We start from the raw sequence: 25,751 nt of genomic DNA on the forward strand, positions 1-25,751 counted from the left end.
TGTTATCTATGATCTGTGACACGGATAATCATGGATTAAATAGCTAGACTAAATTGAACGGTGATGTACATAAATGCTGAAACGTATATCCAATAAAATACTAAAATAAAAATGTACGCTCAGATGCATCGTGTCATTCATCATCAACTGTGCCACAGGGGCACAGACACTGGACAAAATATAGACTGTACAAGCGCCAATTAGCGCAAAAACCTCTCAACGGCACCGCCGATATTCTTCAAGTCGAGCAGGAACGTATCGTGTCCGAATAAGGAGATGTCCTCGCCCAGCTCGATGTGTTCGACGTTCCTGTTTCCAGCCGCGCGAAGAGTCTCGGCGATTTCACGTTGCTGCCACGCGGGGAAGAGAATATCGCTGGCAACACCCATGACCAGGACCGGGTGGTTCTTCAACGGCGCGAGTCCGGCGACGAGGTCGGCGGGTGGTGCATCTGGTTGCTCGCCTGCGGCGACTGACTCGTCCGCCGAGGAGCTGGAGTCGGTTGTGGAGGGTTGCTCCTCGTAAGGCTTTTCGGGTAATGTCAAGCTGCACGAGGCATCGTTGTATTGGAGTGTCTTGCCACCCTGGGCGATACGGGCCTCAAAACCCTGTCTGCGCTTCTTGGTCTCTGCCTGCTGCGACCGACTGAGGTCGAATAGGTCCATGGCTTTGGAGACGTAAAGCAGACTATTTGGGTCGTACTCGAGGCAGAATTTCTCGCCGGCATGATCGAGATAGGTCTCAATAAGGAAGTCAGGACACAAGGCCGGCTGTTTGCTGGGGTCGGCGCGCTTGCGCCCGAACCGTTTCTCCCATTCCGGTCCACTTCTGTACGTGACTGTTGCGATTTCTCTGGCGAGTTTCATTCCCGAATGAGGCGGGATCGAGTCGTAGTAGAAACCACGGTTCCATTTCGGGTCCATCATCAGCACCTGGCGTTGGGTGTGTCTCATGGCGATGCTGTACGGGTGGCTCCGGGCACATCCACTGATACTCACAATCTTTCCTATGCGTTCGGGAAACAACACGCCCGCCGCAAGGCTCTGCATCCCACCCATGCTGGAGCCAACGGAGGCGTACAATTTCTGGACTCCCAATGAGTCCAGTAGACGAAACTGTGCTCGAACCATATCGTCCAGTGTAAGGATGGGAAACCGCGTTGCGTATCTCTTCCCGTCGGACGGATCGATCGACGACGGCCCTGTGCTCCCATAACAACCCCCAATAACATTTGTACAGATAATGAAGTATTTGTCCGTGTTCAACGGCTTGCCAGAGCCGATAAATTTCTCCCACCATCCCGGTTTAGGGTTGGCCTCGGTACTATGTGCATGACTCGACGCCGACAGACCAGTATGTAATAGAATAGCGTTGCTCTTGTCCGCGTTCAACTGACCCCATGTTTCGTACGCGATATCAAACTCTGGCAAGACACCACCCCAGTCTAGTAGCAATGGCTCCTCGCAGTGGAAGTTCTCATGTTGTCCGGTCGTGTATGAAGGCTCCGGACCCGACTCGATTGATCTGGCCGATAGCAGCGCCGATTTCGCTTCCAGGGCGTCGAGACAAGGAAATGAGAGTGCCGGGTTCGATGAATCTCGCGCTGGAAGATTTTCGGCGGTGGCACTTTGTATCTTCCGAGCAGGAGCTGGATGTAATAAGCGACGATTCAGTGCGCTGATTTGAAATTGGTTTCTTGCAGTGGTAAAACTGGCCGCGACACTTTCGCTCTGTCTCAACAGTCCGACGGCCTGGAGACCGCGAGGAGCTGAGCGTGCCACGCCTCGGAGAGAGCTCATTTCTTTCGACAGAATCAAAGCAAGACAACTATCAGGCAATAGCTGAATACTCCAAAGGAAATTAAACTGCAATTGAACGGGTGTGGAGAAGTCATCATTCTGACCTCCGGAGTACAGTGTTTATGAACCCGCGGCTTTCATTCACTTTCCGTATTGCGCAGGCGGAGAGCGATCCCAAGGCCCCGCCCGTCACGAAAGGGCTAATGGCGTCATTTTTTAGACATCTGATTGGCTGTTGGCAGTTTGGCAGGTCCGGTGCTCCCGCTTGCCGAGTCTTAAAAGTCCGACCGGAAGGTATTTTTTGGTGAGGATGGACTATAGAGGTTCCTTCCAAGACGATGCACACATTATGAGGGGCTAAACAGGCTGGAAAATCACAGTATGTTAAGAGTTAATTATCTCCAGCATCCAATTCCATTCTATGGCCAGCATGACATCACCTGAGTCCACTAAGTGTGATCAAGTTGTCTGCACCTATATCTATTCCCGTGACATACATGCATCTCTTTGGCGCACAATTGGCATGGAATATCATAAATGTCCCATCAGGAGCTACGGTAGCCCCTCCCGGAGACGTCAGGTTAAAGTCCCCCGTCTTGACTAAGGCGCGAGGGGCCCTCTTATACGGCCCCTTCAAAGACGTCGAGTAGGCGTACTTGACATCGTACTTTGGAGAAGTGAAGCAATGAGAAGAGTAAAAGAGGTAATAATAGCCCTGGTCGGTTTGGATGATGTTGGGGGCCTCGACCAGAGGCCCATCTTCCTCTTCGTTCCTGAGAATCTCGATTGGATCCCCAACTGGGGTGATACCGTCGTCTTGTAGCTCCTGAAGCATGATGGAGACTTTGACAATGGGTTTCTTCCCATTGTTACAGTCGCCGCCGTGGCCGATGCTATTTCCATCATTTTTGTACGTGACATACAGTTTTCTGTCTGAGTCTCGAAACGGCGACGGGTCAATGGCACCGCCATGTTCCCGGGGGCAAGCAAGAGGGTCCGAGATGGGCTGGTAGGGTCCTAGGGGGTCGTCCTTCTCTGAGACTGCGGCGCCAATGCAGTGATGGCGCTTCCAGTTCTTCAATTCGCCAGAGTAATATAGCACGAATTTACCATCATTCTGTAGATAATCTGTCAGAATACGACATTCCTCAAAGAACCGTTATGGCCTGTGGCATACTCGTTGAATAACATCTGGAGCCCAGTGATTCACGCCCATTTCCCAACCTGCCAATGTAGGCATGGCATCGTAACTGTCTAACCGCGTCCAATTCTTTAGGTCCTGAGATGTAGCGACCGGAACGTGCGCAACGTCAGAATTATTTATGGCCGCATTGGTTGCATAGGAATACCACGTGCTATTGACACGGATCATCCCAGGATCGGGGAAATTGTATATGGCGTAAATCGGTCGATTCGACTCGTCATGATAACTCGCGTCGTCAGAAGTCTCTGGGTGACGCAGGAGGACGATCGGAACAGCTATCACCACGACGATAATCGCTATTACCAGGAATCCTGTTATTCCAAGGATGATAATTTTCTTTCGCGTTAATGGTCTGGAGATGAATAAAGCCGACCAGGGCTTTGATGGTGTCTCATCCTCTGGCTGCAGAGAATTAACAGAAGACGTGAGCTGGCCCTTGTTGGTAGTAAAAGTGGAAAGGAGGCGTCCTGTCATCCTTTCCCAGCGATCGACCAGCCCACGAGCGTTAATCAAACATGTGCTCTAGAGAGCGGTAGAAAGTGTCAACGGAAAGCAATGTCAACGATGCATGGCTCCAGCGGAATTGATTGGTCTAGCTTATGCTCAGGAAAGTATGGGAAGAGAAGATCAACTAAGCCATTGAGACTTTATGCCGCCAAAGCCGAACGGCAGACCACGGTGCTTTTTTGGAAGTGTGCTGCCTCCTGAGGCTGTAATAAGAGCTCTGCCAAAAACTCAATTCAGCCGTTGCTACGCCACAGAAGTCAGGATGCAAGAGGCCAACTACTCAGGGACAGACGGGACGATCAAGGCACCAACAGGTACCGAGTACTGGGTTCCAGGATTAGACCTCTGCGGAACAGAAGGTGGCTGATCACTCCAATCCAGTTGCAGAAAAAGTGCCCAGTCAAACTTACCAAGATCGCAATATAAATTGTGGTGGATTGTTAGTGGTTAAAACGTTCACGTGCCTTTTTATGATGCCTGAGGGCCCTGAACACCCCAGTGACCCTACACTATCCACTAGGCTAGCTCATCCTCCACAGAAGCGCGAAATCTCTCAGCTGCCAGGACTTCCCAGGTCATGAAGCTAATCAAATACGTATAGAACAATGTCCACACATTCAGATATGTAGTGCAAATGCTGATATCTCGACACATTGGCTATTCCATAATGAAGAAAGATCCCTCAAGTTGCCAGTAGATTTCAAATTGTCGAACCACTCCTCGATTCCTTGTACCCTAATACCCAACCAGAACGCCATTTCCTTTATTAGCCATTAAGACGGAGAAGATCCGAGGCCTGCAGGTTTGAAGAAACCCGCATTCTATGTAGAGTCGTGGACTCCAGGACAATCAACAAGGTACCTACAGAGTATGTACCTTAGGTACCTCACCGGAGCTCAATTTGAGCCAATCACAGGTTCCTCCGCTAAACCTCGCTACTGTTGCGGAAAGCAGAGCAATTGGCTGAAGATTTTAAAATAGTGGGGCCTTAATACCGCTCTCATTCGATCAAACTTACGTCCTGTCATTAAACACTTCAAGATTGATGGCCAATAATGCAAGCCCATCCTTAGACTGTTTGCATCTTGATGTCCACGGGTCCTTCATACCTACTGATATCTACCTTAGTATACCTACCTCACCCAAAGCCATGGCAAATTACGAATTATGCCGCAACCTCTTCTGCTTCTCGTTTGTTTCCTTAACCAGATTTTAACGCTCGAAGCCTGTAGAAGCACCTGTCAATAAACTGAATCCTAAACAGCAGCCGATCCCGGCTGCGCTGACAATGCTCATCACTATGATGACACTCTTGTGACTAGATTTCAAAGGCATGATCCTGGAAAGCCTGTAAAGTAGTCTTAGTTACGGAAGTAGTTCATTATAACAATCATAACCTTGTCCATGTTCAGCGTTATATTCATGTCTCTAGCATGCTCCATGTCTACTAATAAGCTCATTCCAGACATTGACATCAGTACGGAGGTCTTTTTGTTAGTCTTTTTGTTAGTCTTTCTGTCTTTATGCTTGGACTTATAAATTCGCCCGGCAACATAGTATCCCTTGGTTAGCACACCCTCTCCCTGCTTTTGCCAACCTTCAGACACACGAGACTAATAGTCCACTTTCCTATATTTTTAATCAGGTATACGCGGCTATCGTCCTGCGATGCCTGAAAAGCTGAGCTTTACGGAAAACAAATTCCCTGGGTCGTTGTCCACGTCGCCATGGTGCCGTCGGAGATCCTGTCGGAAGCAAAAGTCTCACTACCCAACTAATACGGCGATCCTTTTCCGCGACACTTTCGATAGCTTGCCCTTGTCAACTCCGGGGGTGCTATCGCAAGAGTCAACTACTTGATGGATTCCACACCATCTACGCAGCGTTCATTCTTACAGCACTCGCCATTTTCTGCTGTGCCAGCTTTCCACTGTTGAGCACCTAATAACTTGCTTTAGAGCCAATAGGTAAAATTTATACTGGCCCTTCTGCTATTGACTTGCATGCCGTTCCTATTCATCATGTATTATTACAGTGGGACGCTGAGGATGAAGGGTAAGCATGCTTTTAAGGCTACAGAATAATGAGACGGATGCAGAACACTCCCTCACCCCCTAAAAAGTTGACCTTCGTTTGCGTTTCACGTTTCACAATTGTGGTTAGCATGGTGTTACAGTTAATCAGTATTTGTTTTCCCTACTCTACCTTGTACATGGCACAGTCCATTCAATCCAGAAAGCGCAAGAAATTTGCTTCAAATTCAAGATAAGACAGAGAAAGTGGAAACTATTATTTTTGGCCAGGAAGAATAATGGCACAATACGCTCGTCATGGCAGGATTTCTTGGTTAGAAAGTAAAAGCACTGCTCAGTCCGCAGTATGAGGTGGTCACTGGTCGATGTACCTCTCAGAGGCTGAGATGTCGGGTAGTATTCGGACTGGATTGTTCCTGAATCAATAGGTCAATCCATGGTTGTTAGTTGTAACAGTTACACTGGCCCTTTTATGACAGGATCAATCCAAACAACATCCGGTCCGGCTACACGTGTCCACTATCTCAGCGATGAATGCTAGTGCTTACAACGGACATAGTAAGAGTCATCAAATGATGAATGAGATTTATCAACACTTTTATTTTCCGAACACAGCTCTAGAAATCATTCTATCATCTGGTCGTATGACGTATCAGCATCTGAGCTTCTGAATATGTGTATGCTGGCCCCGCATTCCAGTTGGAGGAGCTCGCTGCAACTCCTCCAGGATGGTAAAACCCCAGCATGTGAAACACTTGAATGAACAATTGATTATGGCAAGTTATGATTAGATGTCCTTGTTGAAACCTGTCTAAAATATGTACTGGGATCAATCGTCTACTTGAAACTGGTGATCATCGCATTTCAACCACTGACTTTTCGACTTCAAGGACATTCTCGTGTTCCTCGAGTACTCTATATTTTGTCCAATCACTTGCAAACAAATTGACTAACTACACACAAGCTAAGACGCCAAGTCTTTGTTGCAGATTAGTGCAGAAGCCCTCCCCTGTCAATCTGGATCGCAATGACGCGGCTTGGAAGATTGAGGAATACCCATAACTACCTTACCATCGCATACAGGCATACTTCAGTGCGCCAACTGATGGCTGAGAAACGAACAGAATCAGACTGAAAGATGGGAGGGTAACATAACTGTCTGAGTCACAGAGCGTCCAGCTCGATTTCAAGATCCAGAACGCTCCGTAGATGGTGGAGCTTGCAATCTTCAAAAGAAGAGGGCATGAGTCTACGTAGCTACAGAAGCTGATCATCGCCGGAAACGGCCAACGCCATCGCCAAATTCACGCCCACCCCAGGCAAAATACAACCTCCTCAACCAGGATTTCATCATTTCTATACAAATCCTTATCATGAAGTTCCCTTTGGAGGTTATCTCCTGCCGACCCAGGAGACCGACGACATCGTGTCATGGCAGGGGAGCAATTTTGGCCAGGGAGTACTCTGTAGATCCGCTTCCCATTGCGGTAATGCCGAATAGCACATCCAGAGAAGAGAGCATATAATAACGGAGTGTATTTCTTCAATCTCTGTGCTTTGTGTGCTGTAAAAGTACAAATTGGAGTGGTACAAGAGAAGACTTAATCCAATTAAGCTACCACTACAGTCAATACACTAATACACGTACTCCCAAGCCAATCGTCGTCATCCTCTGATCCTTATCGGCCCATCCGCGCCAAAGGTCGGACGCCACCAGTTTTTAACGGCTGTCCTACTTACAGGGCTCCACCAAATTTTTCTCCTAATTCATATTATTTCCAAAGCTTCCTCTCTCCCTTTTCCCGTTATTTTTTTTTTTTTTTCTCTTCTCTGGTCTGCACATATTCTTCTGCTGAGTTGAGCATTAGCTGTACATTGTGTTCAGCTCTTGTGTGTGTTTGCTCGTTGCTCTCACTGACCTCATTCAATCTTGGGAGTGACGAATACTTCGGGAGTCTCTTCCATTCCCGTTGTCTCCGAGTGTGCCGATTCTGATTGCGCAAGCCCCCTCGCACGATCCTCACAATCCTTCATACTGTCCCATAATAGGTGCAGATATGTCTGGCCGCCGTCAGGCTCTGAATTGAGTCGATCTCGGATCTTTCCTCTCCTCCCTATCCGAATACTCAGCTCCTGCATTGATCGTCTGCGGAGCCTGTGGAGAAGCTCGTGGCGACCACCCCCTGGAGGAGATCTAGATCTATCTTCACAACTCATCTATCCAATCGATTTTCGTCGCGCTACCGTGATTTTTCCCGCGCAACAATGCTCACCTTCAGAAAGTCGCTAATTGCGGCCGTCGTCCTGATTACATTTGTTGTCCTCCTTCGATCCGTACATTCCTCACCATCCGCCGAACCCGCCGTTCTCAACACGGAAGCGACGGTCTACGACGCCAGTCAAGCAGCAGATGAATATACCACGAGTCAGAAAGAGGATATACAACAGCAGCCGTTGAAGCCATCGCCCACTGCCCCCTTGCGCGAACGACTCCGTTACCAATTCCCTTACGATCTCGAAAGCAGATTCCCCGCATACATCTGGCAGACATGGAAGTACACACCAGCATCCATGTGGTTCGCCGAAGATCTTCGCCCCGCTGAAGCGAGTTGGACAGAACTGCACCCCGGGTTCGTCCATGAAGTGATTCCCGACGACACTCAGCGACATCTCATCAAGTACCTCTACGGCTCGGTCCCGGAGGTGTTCGAGGCATACGATTCGATGCCCTTGCCTGTCCTAAAGGCTGATTTCTTTCGGTACTTAATTCTGCTAGCCCGTGGAGGCATCTACAGTGACATCGATACCTACGCGCTCAAGCCCGCCGCCGACTGGCTGCCTGGGGAGCTGGATCTTGCCACGGTCGGTTTCGTGATCGGAATAGAGGCCGACCCCGACCGGCCTGATTGGCACGACTGGTATTCGCGCCGGATCCAATTTTGCCAGTGGACCATCCAGGCTAAGCCCGGGCATCCGATCCTCCGCGATATCGTCGCATACATTACCGAGGAGGCACTGCGAATGAAGAAAAAGGGTGTCCTCAAGGAAGGGAAGATGGACAAGACTATCGTGGAGTTTACTGGGCCCGGCGCCTGGACGGATGCGGTGTTCAGATATTTCAACGACCCGGAGTACTTCAGCATCGAACCGGGGTCGACTCATAACGTCACATACGAGGATTTCACCAACCAACGGGGCTTAAAAAAGGTCGGCGACGTCGTGGTCCTACCGATTACCAGTTTCAGTCCGGGTGTTAATCAGATGGGAGCGGGCGATCTGGATGACCCTATGGCGTTTGTCAAACACGACTTTAGTGGTACGTTTTCCTCGCATGTTGATGCGCTGGAGACAGGCTTGACTGACTTTATTCATCAGGATCATGGAAGACAGACCCGGCTCTCTAAACATCGGCTGCGCGACATCATCGTGTCATTGGTTACAACCATCCTAGCCTGAGACTTGTCAGGCTGTGGACAGGCAGAACTCTCCGCCCAGGCTCCTGGGCCAGAGCGAAGCACATGCGGAAGCCTCAGCAAGTGACCTGCGCGTGCCCTGGTATCACTTCGGTACCTACCAAGACTCGAGTCCACTGAACATATCTGGGCAGTGATTTCCATCAACAGTACATTAATGCGCCTCCTCTCAAGGATGAAGACGTCGTTCAAGTGCTCTCAATCTGGCACAGTTGTCTAATCTTACCGTCTGGACGCATGCAAGTCAACCTTTGACTCTTGAACGCAGTCCAGATTCAAACTGGAGGCGTGGCATGTGAGTGTACAGCCAACTCCGACCCACAGCGCTGCCTGTCACTTTTGTCGGGCAGCATATGTGTGCCATCTAGGACAAGGATGAGTGGTCAAGTATTAGGTGACACTCTCCTTATCATGTTAATTTGACTGGATGACGGCATGGCATTGGCCACCCGTGATTCATTTCGGTAGCAAGCTAACGGCTTGGCCGGTACTCTACTATTCATGAACAAAGCATACATTGCACATACATCTTATGAAGTATATTATGTAATCAGAAGAATGAGCTAATTGTCCTCGTATTTCTGCGGTGCATTCAATGGTAGAGATCATAAGAGGAATGGTTGCATGTACGAAAACGCTGCAATTACAGGTAGCTATATTCAACCCGCCCAATATGTTGAATTCCTCACTCATCCCGCCTTCATAAGCCTGTGGGTATTACATTCCAGAAATCAGGAAACATAGGCCAGATGATGTGACAGACAGACATGCAAACCAAGTTGACGAAGTCCCAATGAGAGACAAGAGATATATATTATATAGAGAAACGATGGTAGATTGCATTGTACATCATGACACATGCAGAGGAGAAAAAGAAAAGGGCGGCTTTGTCGTCATCAATAACCTTGACATAGCAATCGAGAAATGAAGACAGCATTGCTCTGTCTCTTTGTATATAGTTGTATGGATTGGTGGATTGGTGGGCAGCTGCAGGCCTTTTGAACTTTCGGTGCAGAACGATAATACAAAAAATTCGTAACGTCGTGGCAGGAGCGTTCCGTATCAGCGTAAACGGTCGTGGCGGACATCCCGACTTTTTACAATGATTCTCATGTTGAATGCGTATCAGAGGGGAGAGACCGGTATCCCGAGTTGAGATCGCCGCCTTAGAAGTCGCTGAACAAAGCTTCGTACTTTTTCTTCATGTCATCGGTGTAAATGGCCTGACCCCTCACATCTTCGTCGGGGTAGTCCTCAAAGTTTCCAGTATCTGCGGGATGGTCAACTCGCGGGAGGATGGGCCCTTTCACACGCCGGTGGAACAAGTCATCCCAATTGATCTCCTCAAAGAAAGGGTGCGATTTAACTCTCGCAGAGCCACCTGATATGTGTCCAAGTCGCTCACTTGGATTGGTCTTACAAAGACATGATATGATGTTCTGGGCTGCGGGCGACATGTTCGGAGGAAAACGCACGCGGCCCTCAACGATCTGTTCGTAGATGCGCATCGGGTTCTGATCCCAGAACGGTGGCTGCCCAACCAAAAACTCGTAGATGAGGATCCCGAGAGCCCACCAGTCCACTGCGAGGCCATGCCCACTGTTGTGGATGACCTCAGGAGCGAGGTATTCTGGAGTGCCGCATAAAGTGTATGTCTCGCGATCGTTGATCTGCTTCGCGAATCCGAAGTCGACGAGCTTAATATGCCCGTCAGCGTCCAAGAGTATGTTTTCTGGCTTCAGATCACGGTAAACGACGCCCTCGACGTCATGCAGGTACTCGATCGTTAGTGTGATCTCGGCGGCATAGAACCTCGAGGTATTTTCGTTGAATCGCCGCGCACGCCGAAGGTAGCTGAAGATCTCACCTCCGGGGCAGTAGTCCAGCTATATAGAAAGAAGGTCAGACGAGGATACCATTAAAATACGACGGCCACGAGGACCAGCAGAAGGCAGGGCATGGGAAGGTCCGTTCGTCACAAGACGCGGTGGCTTGCATACCAGCATATATAGGCTCTGCTCATCGGAAAATGTCGCGATCAGAGTCGTGATAAAAGGGTGACCGGCAACCGCAGCAAGTGCTTTTCGCTCATTGCGCACATGCTCCACTTGCTTCAACTTGATCACTGTAGTCCCAAAATCGCTCGCCAGTCAGCCCGATCAAAGACGAGGATAGAAGCTTTCACATGCATCCTCACCATCTGCCTTGCGTAAAACCTTCAGTGCATACACATTGTCTCGTCGGATCTTTTCGTCTTTGAATCTGGCCAGCCACACTCGTGCAAATGTACCTGGATGCACCCCAGCACTGTCAACATCGCGCACTGCAGACCTCGCCACTCGCGTCGAGACTTACCGGTACCAAGTGTTTTGATTAGCGAAAAATCAGTAATACGAAGACTCCGAGTTGATATCCCCAGCTGCTTTTCCTCCGGCCGGTCTTTAATGACAAAAGGATTTACTGATCTCTGATGAGGGGGTCGAATAGAAGCAACCATCTGCTTTTCTCTTTGATGAACGTTTTCCAAGGGAGTGTCCACCCCTCTGGATGACGGAGAGGAGCTCTGAATGTCACTATGTGTCGAAGGCTCGGCCTTTCCTGTAGCCATTGGGATGGCAAGAGATCATGTCTCGAGGACAGCGGGGAATGGACGTGGGGGTAGAAAAAGAACGCCGCAGGAGCTGTTAATTGTGACGAATTGCAATTTCGAAGGCTACTGGCAGAAGCAGGCAGAAATGGGAATATCAATCGGTAAATAACTTGTAAAAATGCTCAATAAAGCAAGGGAAGCCTTGATTAAACCTTCATCGGAGGTGGACAAGAGCTTTTGCTGAAGTTCGTTTTTTCTGGTTCCGGAACCAAGTAGCAATGGTCCACGGCGGCGTTCACGGAGCACCAAGGCTCTGACGTTACCGACTGGCGGGGCAGCCTGTCAACGACTCGGCATGCACCACTAGCGTAATCGGACAGATCCCTGTTGCAGTGCATGGGTTTTATGACTACATCTGCTGCTATCACTGAATATCCATGGTATTTCGGGGGCCAAACATGTAAGTAAGGTATTAAATCTTCATGTCCAGGACTGTGGAGTAGGAGCTAGTACAAAAAGGCCCTGAGGAGTCATACGGAGAAGCTGCCAGAAGATCTCAAGCGCAGAAATTGTCCCTTGACACAAGGAGACCGGTGCGCCTTTAGCATAGCAAAGAAAACCATGCATCTGGCCACGCAATTATATAACACTATGAGGTACCAGCGCAGTTATGCACGTCGATCTAGACGCAGTTCGAGTTGCAAGTACATCACTGAGGATTCGGCGTGGCTTGGAGAAGGAGGAGGATTTATTTGCTGTTCGTGTTGAGGATGAGACCGACAATTAGGCTGACAGCAGTTAGCACTGAGATGTCTTTGGTGCCGCATTGGCGGGAAGACAAACCCATAAAGACCCAGAACTTCGCCAAAAATGAGGATAAGAATCATCCCAACGTAGACTCGGGACTGCTGCATGTAAGCACGAACACCCTCAAGAAAATGTTAGCATCAAAGTCAGAAACAAGCATTTTCGCTAAGTTGCTCACCGCATCACCAACGATGCCGATGGTATATCCGGCGGCCACGCCCGCGAGGCCAACCGATAACCCGGATGCAAGGTGCATGAATCCTCTGGTCTCAGACATCAATAACAGAACCATCAGCATGAATTCTATGTGGCATGACCTACGTGTACAAGCTCATGTTCTGTGTTGGAGGCGGTGCCATGTCTCCTGCGATGAGAACTGCAATGACCAAACCGTAGACTGCGATGATACCCGACATGACGACTGGAATCAAGGACTATGTCAAGCAATTAGAAAGTTTACTTGACACAATTTTCTGGAACTCGCGGGGTGAAAACTGCAAACCTTCATGATCAAATCCGGCCGAAACGTTCCTACACCAGAGATACCAATCCCAGACTTTGCAGTTCCATACGCCGCTCCCATAGCTGTAACGTTGTGAGTGTCTCATCCCATCTTTTCTCATCTCGTACATGCTTGAATTAAGACGTACACCCAAAAATCATCTTCGAGAGGTTGTTAGTACAGCGTAGCGTAGTGGAACGATTCGCAGTTATGGTGAACTCACTGCAGATGCGATTCCCGCCTGCGATCTCCAGTCAGTAGACGTTTCTATGATCGAAGCAGTCCCACCACAAATTGTATTGGAAGACTTACAAAGGAGAAAAAAGGCGCGAATTTGGGAGCCAGCTCGCTTTCCGCCATTTTGAGTATGTTTGTGATGACGAACCGTCAGGGCAGTGTGGAAAGGGGTAAGAAATCGGGACTGAGGCAGAGCTTTGAGCTCAAGTCCGGTGGAAAAGAAGAGTGCGACCAGAGAAACAAGAGAAAGCAAAATAGACAGACCGATATGTACTTCCTTAGGCGAGTGACGGCCGACAGTAGGTAAGTACCGGTAGTAGAACTATCTCCCAGTAGACCGAGAGTTGACCAAGTTGTTCGCTGCGGGCCACCGTAGTTAAAGGTGTAATGTAATTCGTATCGCCGCAGAGCCACCACCGCCCGGGCTTAGCCACTCCGGGTAAAGGGCGACATGTGCCTGTTCCTCAACCCAACTAACATTGAACCCCCCGTGCTTTTCCATCTCGAGACGGTCCCGTTCTTCATCAATCTCCCCCGTCCTCGATACTTTGCTTTGTCATATCTCGTGGCTATTATTATCGTTGCAACATCGATCAACGACGGCACGCACTACGACCACCTCTTACCTCCTCTTCCTTCTCTTCTGTTACTACCTCTCCTCCCTAACACCTGCGCCCCTCCTTTCTCACGCGCTCCCACTCGCTATCCCGAGATCTCTTCCGGTTTAGGGCTTGGTGTTTATCAAATTTTGCCTCCCGACCCCCCCAGGAGTCTGCTCATATCGATAGATTGGCTGGTCCTAGGGAGAATGCTGAGGTTATGATTAGCGGGGGCTCTAGCTTGCGGTTGCGCTCAAGGCTCCTGGCGCATTTCGATCGTTAACACACCACTCAAGACCTTCTCCAGGCTCGAATCTGCGACAGGGCCAACTCAGATTAAGGAATGAGAGTCCGAGGGAATCCTTGTGTCACGTCTTTCTCTCTTTCTCTTGCTTGCTTTTATTTCCACTCTCGTTTTCGCTAGCTGTGAACTGTCGCCTCTGGAGTAATCCAACGACATCGGCTCTCTACCTCTCCACGACTTAAAACGATCACCTCCTGACGCTTTGAACGTTTTATACGACCGCTTTCGCATCACCGTACCGAACTGTCTCTTTGGGCTGGCTCATATCCACAACCAAACACTTTCAGAGGTAGAAGCGGAAAATAGCATAAAGGGATAGGATGGCCGATCTCGGTGGCCAACAGGGCCGGAACTACCGGCCTTATGGACATGCCTCCTCTTTTCAGCGCGACGCTGCATTCTCAGAGATATTCGGCGGGGCACCGCCACCTGGTCGCTCTCAGACAATGAACTCGCAGACGCCCCAATTTTCACAAGATCGCGCCCACACAATGTCGTCGCATGTGGCACATCCTCAAATGCAAAGGCCGCCTCCGCAACCGGCTCGTCAGGGACCGAATGGCTACACACCGGCAGCTCCGAACGGACACTATCAAGCATACCCAGGGCCCACCGCCATGGCTCCTCAACAATCTTCCCACAATCCTCCGCGACCATATCCTGGGCGTTATGTCTATCCCCAGCCCCAACGATTAGATTCGAGACCCACCCCTGGTCCACAGTATCCAGATGCCAAGGGATACGGTCGGCCTATGCCTCCCCCGGCTCTGAATTCGGATGCATACCGATCAAGGTCAATGGCGCGAATGGGTGGCCCGACGACGTATCAGCAGCCGCCACCTAGCAGTTTCAATCATACTTCTGCAAGCGCGTTTCGCCAACAACCGTATAGCTCGACGACTCCGGTAACCGATCAAGGACGTGTTGTGCCAGTGAGGCATGCGAATGAACGCGCAATGTCACTGACATCCTACTCCATGGATCGCGACCATTCCCACACCACGCAGACAGGTCGGGTGATCCCTACAAGGAGGCAACCATCTGGCCCAAGTCACCCCCCGACAAATCAGTTTGAAGATGAGCCTACGAGCGCTCATAGTGTAAACGGGAGGCCGCGACCGCCAAGTGATGGTTCAACAAACTCCCGCGCTATGTCTATGGCGTCGACCATCGTGCCGGATCGGACCATGAGCATGCAGAGCCAGATGACGCACAGGCCCAGCAATCAGACCACTTTAGTTTCCAACAATTCCCGCCGGAGCAAGGTCCCACTGGTGTATCCCGCCCTACTCTCACGGGTCGCTGATGTCTTTCGCGAGAGAATTCCGCTTGGAGAACGACAGAAGAACGGCTTGTCTTATCAAAATGCGTTTTCTGGTGCGGAGGCCGTGGATCTTATTGCTCACATCATCAAGACAAATGATCGAAATCTTGCTCTTCTTCTGGGGCGAGCGCTCGATGCGCAGAAGTTTTTCCACGATGTGACGTACGATCACCGACTTCGAGACGCTCCGGGGGAAATCTATCAATTCAAGGAAACCATGGGAGAAGAGGCGCCGAGTTCTGAGGTCAATGGAGTTTTTACGCTTTTGACAGAATGTTACTCGCCCACTTGCACGCGCGATAGTCTGTGCTATTCGATTGCGTGTCCAAGAAGACTGGAACAACAGGCAAGATTGAATCTCAAGCCGCAACCAGGTTTACGGACGTCCGCCTCGAAGGCCAGCCTTCACGGCGATGATGACAATGATAATCAGAAACTCTGGATTAATATGGTTCCCAAGGAAGTTTCTGACAGTATCGACGATCGCGAAAAGAAACGCCAGGAAATCATTTTTGAGATCATGTACACGGAACGTGATTTTGTCAAGGATCTGGAGTACCTGCGAGATTTCTGGATGAGACCTTTGCGTTCGGCTGGCAACGCAAACCAATCCCCGATCCCGGAGCATCGGCGCGAGAAATTCATCCGAACAGTGTTCGGCAACTGCTTGGAAGTTCTGAAAGTTAATGGTGCTTTGTGTGAAGCGCTCAACACCAGGCAAAAGGAAAGTCCTGTGGTGAAGACTGTTGGTGACATATTCCTCCAGCATGTACCAAACTTTGACCCTTTCATCAAGTATGGTGCCAACCAGCTCTATGGTAAATATGAGTTTGAGAAGGAGAAGGCATCCAACCCTGCTTTTGCAAGATTTGTCGAAGAGACTGAACGGCTCAAGGAATCGCGGAAGTTAGAGTTAAACGGCTACTTGACCAAGCCCACCACTCGTCTGGCAAGGTATCCGTTGCTTCTCGAAGGGGTTGTGAAAAACACGAAGGATGATAATCCAGACAAAGAAGATATTCCCAAAGCCATCAAACTAATCAAAGATTTCTTGTCGCGTGTTAACGCGGAGAGCGGAAGGGCCGAGAACCATTTCAACCTCGTGCAGCTGAATTCAGCCCTGAAGTTTAACCCCGGCGATTACGTCGACCTGAAATTGACTGAGGAGAATCGTCAAATGCTCACTAAGATGGCATTCAGGAAGGCTCCAACAGATAGTTCCGAAGTAACTGCGTATCTCTTCGACCATGCAGTATTGCTTGTGAGAATCAAAGTCGTCAACAAGCGCGAGGAGTATCGTGTCTATCGGAAGCCAATCCCCCTCGAACTGTTGGTTATCGCACAAATGGACGAAGTGATTCCCAAGGTTGGAGTCCCCAAGAGACCGTCGTCCAGTTTGCTCTCCAACAAGCCTGCCGCCAATCCTCCCAGCACAAAAGATGGTTTGCCCATAACCTTTCGGCATCTAGGCAAGGGTGGCTACGAGCAGACACTCTATGCCACGTCGCCAACACAAAGAAGAAAATTCATCGAGATGGTCGAAGAGCAACAAAGAAAGCTCAGAGAACGGAACAGTAACTTCTACAACAAGACTGTTTTGTGTTCAAATTTTTTCACGTCTGCAAACCGGGTGAATTGCCTTGTCCCTGTTGGTACGTTTCGACTCCCAATACTATCCTCTTGCGTAGTAGCCTTTGTGCGGATTTCGCTAACGTTTCTTGGCAGATGGTGGGAGGAAGTTGGTGTATGGCACTGATAGTGGCATTTTCATCTCGGAGCGTTGGCCCAAGGATAAGTCTGCCAAGCCGAGACGGGTACTGGACGCTAGCCAGGTCACTCAAATTGACACCTTGGAGGAGTACCAACTACTTCTGGTGCTAGCGAACAAAACACTCTCGTCCTATCCGATGGAGGCGCTTGAGCTTGCGGAGGGTCAAAATTCAGTGGCAAAGCGACCGAAGAAGATTCAAGGTCACGCGAACTTTTTCAAAGCGGGGATTGGGCTTGGACGGCATTTGGTGTGCTCTGTCAAGACATCCGCTCTGTCATCGACTATCAAGGTTTACGAGCCCATGGACAACCTGGCAAAGGGCAAGAAGAAATCTGCCGTCAGCAAGATGTTCCAGAGCGGTCAGGATACTCTAAAGCCCTTCAAGGTTTGTATATTCTGCTACACTATTGCATTGGGGCTGTTGAACTCATTACTTCGTTTTAGGAATATTACATACCGGCAGAGTCATCATCCATCCATTTCCTCCGCTCAACTCTCTGTGTGGGATGCGCTCGTGGTTTTGAGGTAGTCAGTCTTGAGACTACTGAGACGCAGTCCCTTCTGGATCAGGCGGATACCTCGCTTGATTTCGTCGCTCGCAAGGAGAACGTGAAGCCGATTCATATCGAGCGAATGAACGGCGAGTTTTTGCTCAACTACAGCGACTTCTCGTTCTTCGTGAACCGAAACGGGTGGCGAGCTCGCCCGGATTGGAAGATCTCATGGGAGGGCAATCCCAATGCGTTTGCCCTATCATATCCTTATATCCTTGCCTTTGAACCAAATTTCATCGAAATCCGCCACATTGAGACGAGTGAGCTGATACACATCATGACTGGAAAGAACATCCGGATGTTGCATTCTTCCACAAGAGAGGTGTGTTCATATTTCAAACATTATTATCCGATTGAATGGATAGCTAATACCACCTCAGATTTTGTACGCCTACGAAGACGAAGGAGGCGAGGATGTAGTAGCCAGTCTGGATTTCTGGAACAAGCCCCAACAACAATAAGGCGCTTGGATGGCTGGTGCAATCAAAAGAGAGCCTTTGTCCTTCGATGCCATTACATGTTTCTGTTTCCCGTAGAAAGTCGTCTTATCATACACGAGGCATTTGACTCTTGCTTTCAGCAGCTGTTGACTCCCTCGAATTTTCAAAGGATATCGCTCAGCTCTCAGATCTTAATGTTTTGTGTGTTGCTGATTTGGTCATTTGATCTGTGTCAGGTCAGCATCTGCTTACTTCCGCTGTGTACAATGAAGCGCAAATACCATTTGCTTTTTGGTTCCTTCGATTTCTTCCATTTTCTGCCTCTTCATACTTTATCCGTGTTCGGTTCCTTTTCCCATTGCTCTTATACTCTTTCACCTTCTCTTCACTACATATAAATTCTCCCGCTTTTTGTTCGATTCCGGTTGTCTCCCTACATCTCCATGTGACTCCTCGAGAATCTTAGCTCAATCAATCGCGAGGGAAGCTGCGCTGGCCCCCCGGGGTTCATTAAATAACAATCCTTCCAGTCGATCTCCAGCCCTTTCTCCTCTTGGCCTTTTCAAGGCTGGCAGAAATGGTTCGTCCTTGTGGAAATCTTGGTAAGTAGAACAAACATGCGCAAGGGTTTCGATCCAACTACGTAGTAAATAGTACAGAATGTACTTTTCTTCCTCATATACTACTATTCAACTTGAACATGGAATGATAGTAGAGACAATGACGTAAGCTATGAGAGCGGACAAAGGATGAAACGACAACAGAGGGAATCTTGCGGCGCTGCTGAGATGGGACAGGTGTCGGTTGACAAAAAAGACAAAGGAGAAGGGAGAACTGAGCAAAGAAAGGTATTGGAGTCAGCGTTACAAGCAGCAACTGTAAAAGATTAGAAAAAGCTATTCCGGACACCGGGCATTGCAACATGGACTCTGAAGATCGGCCAAATCCCCAGTGGAATGAGAAGAAATATAAGTCCCGAGGTAAATATGAGAAAAAACAAATGTCGGGAGCAACAGCCAGATACCATCCCTTGGTCTTAGATACCGCTCTATGAAATAGAGGAATGGTGTCAGTCAGCGAGAAATGAAGCGCTGCATTTTCCCTGGTCCTCCCTCACTCAGCAAGACGAAGCTATTAACGTGAATAGACGGTCAATATCAACCCCATGAACAGTTACAACCCGCTGTGCCACAAGTTCCATTAAGTTAGCACAGACGGTCCGAGCCCGCAAAACTGTGTCCCGCTTTGACAGAACTGCTTTCGGAAATGGAACAAAAAGAAATTTAAGCATCCCCGTTGGCAGCCTCGGGCTGAAGGGCCATTTGGTTCTGGCTGGCCTCACGTGCCATGCGGGCTTCGATCTCCCGGAGTTGGCTTTCGCGGGCCAACAATTCCTGGCGTTTCTCGGCGATTTCACGCTGCACTTTGAGTTCAATCTCGCGAAGCTTCTCTTCCTCGCGACGGAGTTGCTCCTCCTTGAGGCGGACTGATTGAGAGGCAAGGTCTTCGGGGTTCATAGAGGAATCGTGACCACTGTACCTGGGAATCAGTATCATGCAGAAGAATAGAAACAAAACGAAAGTAGATATGAGGAGCAACATACGCGGCAGCACCGTCCACGCTCTTGCTCAGCTTTTCAGTACGGTAGTTCTCGTAGAGGAAGTCGTGGGTGATCTCCTTCAAATCTGCGAGATGGCTGTGAAGCAGGGCGCTTCTGATAGCCAAGAAGTCGGAGTGCCTGGGGTTCTCAACCTCCACAACACCCCAGGGATACTGCCGGGCCCGCACTTTCCGTCCATCGATTTCAACGAAGTCTTCAGACCCGACAATCGCGAATGGCATAAGCCCACGCAGCTCAGCGTTCTCTTCGACTGTATCTTCGTCGTCCTCCTCAATATCGTAGGGGAAATTGTACACAGGGATGCGGTAGTGCTCAATATCCTCCATGATGAGCTTCTTGGACTCGGCGAGTTCGGCAGGGGTGAGGGAATCGGCTTTTCCGATAACGGGGATGACATTGACACGAGGAGAAAGACGCTTCATCAGTTCGATATCCAACTCGCGCAAGCCGTGACCTGTGGGTGTGATAAAGTAGAGGAGGACGTGGACACGGTTGTCCCTGAAGCGAGGGTTACGCTTGATTCGCGATTCTTCGGCAAGAATATCGTCATATTGGCGTTCGAGGTATCCGACGATTTCACCGAAGCTGAAGAACAGTCAGTCTTGGGGCGCACATGCGGGACTGGTTTTTACATGCCTGGCTTCATTGTCAATCTGGTCACCAAAACCGGGGGTATCAACGATGGTGAGGGAAATTCGGGTGCCTTCGTCGTCTAATTCGAGTTCTTTGAATTATGAAATCAGCGCCTTTTCTCCTTCTGGGTAAGCAATGATGGTAACTTACCGACTGTGACAGGCTTGATACGGACACCTTCCTCAATGTGAGCGCTGGCAGCATCGTCGGCATCCTTGCTCTCGAGGACTTTCTTTCCGCAAAGGGTGTTGACAAAGGTTGTACGTCCTGTTCAAAGAAGATACCAGATCAGTATTGGGGACAATGGCCTGGTAGACGATTCGAAACATACCGGTTCCGCTAGCACCACAGACCATCAAGCAAAACTGGATACCCTTCTTGACATTTTTCTTGCGACGAATCTTATGTGGAATGTCAGATTACGATCTTCAGAGTAAGGCAACAGAGACACATGTATATATATGAGTCGTAGTAATTGAACCCCAATCGGAACAATGGGTGCGGAATGGATGAAGAAGTGCGGGATTGTCTTCCTCAGTCAAGAGGCCAGAAAGGGGAAGCCAAACAACATACCGCGTTGAGAGCCGACGACATGGTGGGCTAAGGGATAAGGGAGGGAACTCGAGCAAAAAGAGAGAGTCCAGATGAGATTAAAGAAGAAGGGGGGGAAGCGAATGGCAGCTCCAGAGACTGAGAATATGAAGCCAAAGTAGGGAACTGGGGAAGTTAGTAAGGTAAAGATGGATGGATGCTGTTGTGTCTCTCCTGAGATCGAATGGAGTGAGCAACAGACCAGTTGGAGACTTGAGTGTAGCTAGTTTAGGGGGAAGGTCCAGGTACCGTATCGGTGTTTCCATGGTACGCAAATACAGTGGATCTTACAGTATGGTAACAACATCCCATTTCACCCACAGCCAAAAAGCCCAAACACGCCTTCCCATGTAGTACCTTATTGTTTTACTCTTACGTTGACTGGTAATGTACTATGCCTATCCTGGTTTTGGCTTCTCCAGATTGAAAGCGCAGACCTACCTTAGTTGATGAGAGCCATGTGGATGAGTAGGGAGTTCCTTTCTCTGCAGTTAGCAATTTACACTGTAAGTTAAGGTCTCTCGAATGACATTTTATTATCAATTTAGGTCATGCAAAACAGCTAGCTACCTAGGTAATGCGAAGGCACTCAAGGATTCAATTCAGGGGTTGATACTCGGTGCAGTGGTGGGTCTCTCTGGCTTTATGCAGCGTATACTTTGTAATTTATTGTATCAAAAGTTCAAGCCTGAGGTACAGTACCTACCATACTGTCCTCTGTCATCTTGATGTTCTGCCTGAGGCAAATATGGCACGGCACCCTGCTGAGCTTGAACACAATGGATACCTCAACTAAGACTGATCAGAAGTCGAAGCAGCTATATACAGAACCAAACTCTTAATCTGTTCAAGGATTTCTGGCAACAGAAGCAGGCTGATATTGGCTCAACTGTACGAACAACCTTCATACATTCTTCGAACAATCGATCTGACCAGGTCATGGACGCTTTCTTAAGGATTCCTAGAGGAGCATCATCTTCTCTACCCTTGGCTAGTATTGCAGAATATCAATGATGATTTCTAGAGGTAGCCTAGCGCCGCACTTGTGTTGAGTTCTCGATTGAAAAGCTGATGTCGACAGCTCATGCATGAGAGGCGAAGATAACTGCGTTGCTTGTTGAGAGCTTCATTATTCGACCTAATGATGAGACCAGATCCGCACTGTGTGTAACATTCAAACACTAGCACAAAAGACCTCTGTTCTCACTGACAGTCGTTTAAGTGCAAGCTCCAAATTTGATCAAGAACATGCGTTCCAGGTTGATAGCACTTGTTGATCATGTGATGATAACCTCCAAGTATGACCCTGCGGATACCTCAGCCACTACGTACTGTGTACCTAAGTGATTCTGGGGGAGCTTGAACCTTTCGTCATTGCTCCGAGACCTTAGCTTGGCGGCCTCATCACAAGGTCCGATCTAAAATGCTTTATCCAACATCGAGCCGTTCTTGAGTTGACAATATTCTCCTGGCGTTACTCTTGTCTGTTCTTCATTCAGCGTGCACTAGCAAATACTGTTCATCGGCACTGATTCACATCCTTCCAAATATTTACTAGTACCTATAGGTTCTCCTTCATGGCTCCTGTCATCGCCTATCACTATGGATACTCGACAGGTTATCGATGAGTCCGTGGGGCCGTATTCTCTTTCTGCTAGCTTTAATAGTGACAATAGCTGCTTCTCTGTTGGGCTGGATACCGGATTTTGTGGTAAGAGTCGACTCCCAGCGATCAACAGCGTGAGATCTGCGTCGCAAAGCCAGCACAGCTAAATTTTGATCGATCAACCACAGTCTTCAATGCGAATCCATGTGAGCTAAAAGTATCACGGGGTACATACATCCTCCTCTGAAGATGCGCCATTTCTAACTCCCCTTTTCTTCACGACAATGCAGATTTCAATGCTGGAATAGGTGTAGTGGTAATGCTAGGCCAGTCAAACTACCTGGCTATCGTTGGCGGAGGAAGAAATCCCAAATTTCCTCAGAACAAGGTGCGCAGCTTTTTATGGTGGACATCTTGCATATTTTGGTAAATCTGACTCGTGGGACTCTGCAGTTGGTGATCTGGGACGATGCAAAACAAAAAGCAGTCATAACACTCGAGTTCCGTACGTCCGTCCTTGGTGTTCGTCTATCGAAATCGCGGATCGTTGTGGCTTTATTGAATAGCATACACATTTTCGCTTTTTCCAATCCTCCACAGAAGCTCTCAGTCTTCGAAACGACCGACAACCCGATCGGTCTGGCTTGCCTAGGGCAAAAGTTACTAGCTTTCCCAGGAAGATCTCCAGGGCAGGTGCAGATCGTCGAGCTGGAAACGGGAAATGTCAGCATCATACCTGCTCATAGTACTCCGCTGCGTGCCATGGCGTTGAGTCCCGACGGTGAAGTGCTGGCAACAGCGAGTGAAGCGGTACTATAATCGCCCCCTTCTGTGACGAAGTCTATACATGGTTGACCTGTTACTGTTCAGGGTACATTGATACGAGTGTTTTCTACGAGCAACTGCACAAAGATGGCCGAACTACGACGAGGAGTAGACCATGCGGTGATCTTCTCACTTGCGATTTCACCTTCGAACAATATACTAGCTGTCACATCGGATAAGTCTACGCTCCATCTGTTCGATATCCCCCATCCACGAAATCAGTCCCGCCGAAGCCAGTCACCTTCCTCGCCGTCGGAGGAAGGGGCAAACCAGAAATGGGGAATCTTAGGCAAAATTCCGTTACTCCCACGAGTATTCTCTGACGTATATTCTTTCGCGAGTGCCCATTTCGAGATTGGCGAAGAATCGCCGCCAGGGTCACTCTACGTTCCCCCTTTAGGAACATCGTTTGCACGACCGTCAAAAGGTGTCCTGGGCTGGCCCGACGATCGGACCATACTTGTAGTAGGTTCTGGCCGAGATGGGCGATGGGAGAAATTTGTGATTCGCGAAGGGGACGATGGGAAGCGGCATTGCGTGAGAGAGGGTTGGAAACGATATCTCGGGGCCGGTTGAGGCCGCTCCTTTCTCCCTGCATTGATATCACGGGTTGAAATTGATGCATAGTATAGACAATATGCACCTGGTAATGTAATAGTTAAATCTATCGTTCCTCGAAAACCTGTTCCTGTTCCAACGATACGATTCGAACAATATGGGACGTATTGATTGAGGACCACGCCAATTTCCTTCTTGCCATTGATGAAGATGAGCAGGACCTCTTGTGCGCTGGGTAGGCCCAATCCACAGGTTCGAGGAGGCGGGTTGAAGTTCGTTCTACTGCAAGTTGACGCCTGATACGCATGTTCCTGAGAACGGACAGGCGCAGCAGCAATGGATCATTTGTTTCCGTATCAACGTCGACGATCATCTCTTTCATGATCCCCTCGTTGTACTGGGGAGCGGGAGCGCACGGGCGATCTCTCCCTGTAAAACTTTTCTCTCCGCGATGATGATCTGTCTCTGCGGGAACGCTCCTCTCTGGATCGGTCACGCCGATGTCTCCGTTCTCGAGAGCGAGATCGATCCTCGTCTCGGTGACGGTGATGACGATGGCGGGGATGACGGCTCGATCGCTCTCGACTTGAATCTCGTCTGCGAGAATGCTTCTTCTCCTTGTTCAACCGTTCAAGAGCTCGCGCCACTTCTTCCTTCTTCTCTTCGATGAGATATTCTTTCATAGGGTCCTCGTCATCATGGTTCATCATCAACTCCTGAAGCTCTCTCTCTTCCTTGAGCAGGGGACGACTCCGCGCCTCATCCTCCCTGGATTCACTGGACCTTCGCTTCTTGCGTCTTCTTTCGTCATCAGTATCCTCGCCCCTTGCGTTCCGATCAGTAGTCTCGCCCATCAGTTTCGCAACGTTATCCTCGTCCTCTTCGTTGTCACGTTTCTTGTATCTCGCATGGTCCACTCGAAGCACCCTGCCCAAGACTGTTGCCCCGGTCAAATTATCCACAGCCAAATCTGTACTGCGCTGGTCCTCATATTTTAGGAACGCGAACCCTCGACTCTTCCCGGTTTCTTTGTCCCGTATCAGATCCACATGAACTGGCTCTCCGTACTGTGAAAAGATTGTTATAATGTCGCCTTCTGAGAGATCGAATGGCAGGCCCCCGATGTAAATGTAGGCCGTATCCCGATAATCTGCGTGCCAGGAAGCTTCAGGTGGGCTAGGAAATTTCAATCACGTCAGTAACGTGAAGCTGTAAGATTCAGAAGATAAAGAACGTACACTGCATTTTCAAGTTCGCGCTTGTTGAGCGCTTGAGTTTGACGAATAGCGTTCATAGTCGACTTTCGTAGTTGACAGGTTGTTGTATGTAGTCTTTGGCAAAAGTGAAGATAACGAGGTAGCTTGACAGTCGCAAAAGCTCCTAAGCCATGGTATCACGGGTGGGCTCCGCGCAGGGTCCCACCCGCAGAGACGGAGCGGGAAACTCATAATATTATGAAACATTGTTTACATCTAAGCAGATTGACTTTAATTTGCTCTAGAGGAGAACATCCATTTACTATCACAACTGGACATTTCGGGACTTAACCTGTTGACTGTATCGTTTACTCTCAAGTTCGATTCATCCGTCGATTTGCGGGCAGGATCACAAGCTACAGCACCGTTCTTTGAACATCCCCTGGCCCTGTCCGCCTCTTTCCTTTCCCTGTGCGCAAGGCCTCAAGATCGACGCGTTAAGCAGGTCGGAGCTCTGATAAAGCATTCAACTAGTTGGAATGGTCAGCACAGGTTGAGCAGGGTCGATCTTGGACAT

The 25,751-nt window shown here is 49.2% G+C and overlaps 9 protein-coding genes across 9 annotated transcripts; 3 read left to right on the forward strand and 6 right to left on the reverse strand.

The window, feature by feature from the left end:
- Positions 1-200: 200 nt before the first annotated feature.
- Positions 201-1,799, reverse strand: Aud_006034 (homoserine O-acetyltransferase family protein; the record flags this gene model as incomplete). Its single annotated transcript, XM_043290943.1, has 1 exon — positions 201-1,799. The coding sequence occupies one exon, from the start codon at positions 1,797-1,799 to the stop codon at positions 201-203; it is 1,599 nt and encodes a 532-aa protein (XP_043146878.1).
- Positions 1,800-2,235: 436 nt separating this feature from the next.
- Aud_006035 (glycoside hydrolase family 43 protein) lies at positions 2,236-3,477 on the reverse strand (the record flags this gene model as incomplete). The annotated part of the gene is made up of 2 exons (XM_043290944.1): positions 2,236-2,916; positions 2,977-3,477. 2 exons carry the CDS (start codon positions 3,475-3,477, stop codon positions 2,236-2,238), a joined length of 1,182 nt encoding a protein of 393 aa, XP_043146879.1.
- A 4,331-nt stretch (positions 3,478-7,808) lies between these two features.
- Aud_006036 (glycosyltransferase family 32 protein) lies at positions 7,809-8,999 on the forward strand (the record flags this gene model as incomplete). The annotated part of the gene is made up of 1 exon (XM_043290945.1): positions 7,809-8,999. The coding sequence occupies one exon, from the start codon at positions 7,809-7,811 to the stop codon at positions 8,997-8,999; it is 1,191 nt and encodes a 396-aa protein (XP_043146880.1).
- Positions 9,000-10,182: 1,183 nt separating this feature from the next.
- On the reverse strand, positions 10,183-11,624 carry Aud_006037 (cAMP-dependent protein kinase; the record flags this gene model as incomplete). The annotated part of the gene is made up of 4 exons (XM_043290946.1): positions 10,183-10,902; positions 11,017-11,141; positions 11,214-11,306; positions 11,372-11,624. The coding sequence occupies 4 exons, from the start codon at positions 11,622-11,624 to the stop codon at positions 10,183-10,185; spliced, it is 1,191 nt and encodes a 396-aa protein (XP_043146881.1).
- Positions 11,625-12,354: 730 nt separating this feature from the next.
- On the reverse strand, positions 12,355-13,275 carry Aud_006038 (V-type proton ATPase proteolipid subunit; the record flags this gene model as incomplete). Its single annotated transcript, XM_043290947.1, has 8 exons — positions 12,355-12,394; positions 12,450-12,535; positions 12,592-12,676; positions 12,735-12,847; positions 12,916-12,998; positions 13,064-13,076; positions 13,139-13,156; positions 13,228-13,275. The coding sequence occupies 8 exons, from the start codon at positions 13,273-13,275 to the stop codon at positions 12,355-12,357; spliced, it is 486 nt and encodes a 161-aa protein (XP_043146882.1).
- Positions 13,276-14,375: 1,100 nt separating this feature from the next.
- rom2 (putative Rho guanyl nucleotide exchange factor (Rom2)) lies at positions 14,376-18,165 on the forward strand (the record flags this gene model as incomplete). Its single annotated transcript, XM_043290948.1, has 4 exons — positions 14,376-17,031; positions 17,105-17,535; positions 17,595-18,026; positions 18,085-18,165. The coding sequence occupies 4 exons, from the start codon at positions 14,376-14,378 to the stop codon at positions 18,163-18,165; spliced, it is 3,600 nt and encodes a 1,199-aa protein (XP_043146883.1).
- A 1,262-nt stretch (positions 18,166-19,427) lies between these two features.
- On the reverse strand, positions 19,428-20,992 carry aspA (putative septin AspA; the record flags this gene model as incomplete). Its single annotated transcript, XM_043290949.1, has 5 exons — positions 19,428-19,683; positions 19,748-20,350; positions 20,545-20,665; positions 20,730-20,799; positions 20,972-20,992. The coding sequence occupies 5 exons, from the start codon at positions 20,990-20,992 to the stop codon at positions 19,428-19,430; spliced, it is 1,071 nt and encodes a 356-aa protein (XP_043146884.1).
- A 1,922-nt stretch (positions 20,993-22,914) lies between these two features.
- Positions 22,915-23,996, forward strand: Aud_006041 (phosphatidylinositol-3,5-bisphosphate binding protein HSV2; the record flags this gene model as incomplete). Its single annotated transcript, XM_043290950.1, has 3 exons — positions 22,915-22,983; positions 23,049-23,405; positions 23,466-23,996. The coding sequence occupies 3 exons, from the start codon at positions 22,915-22,917 to the stop codon at positions 23,994-23,996; spliced, it is 957 nt and encodes a 318-aa protein (XP_043146885.1).
- Positions 23,997-24,334: 338 nt separating this feature from the next.
- Positions 24,335-25,272, reverse strand: Aud_006042 (uncharacterized protein; the record flags this gene model as incomplete). Its single annotated transcript, XM_043290951.1, has 2 exons — positions 24,335-25,154; positions 25,217-25,272. The coding sequence occupies 2 exons, from the start codon at positions 25,270-25,272 to the stop codon at positions 24,335-24,337; spliced, it is 876 nt and encodes a 291-aa protein (XP_043146886.1).
- Positions 25,273-25,751: the final 479 nt, after the last annotated feature.

This window comes from Aspergillus udagawae (genome assembly GCF_001078395.1).
Source record: "Aspergillus udagawae IFM 46973 DNA, scaffold_4, whole genome shotgun sequence".
In the NCBI taxonomy this organism is placed as follows: Eukaryota; Fungi; Ascomycota; class Eurotiomycetes; order Eurotiales; family Aspergillaceae; genus Aspergillus; species Aspergillus udagawae.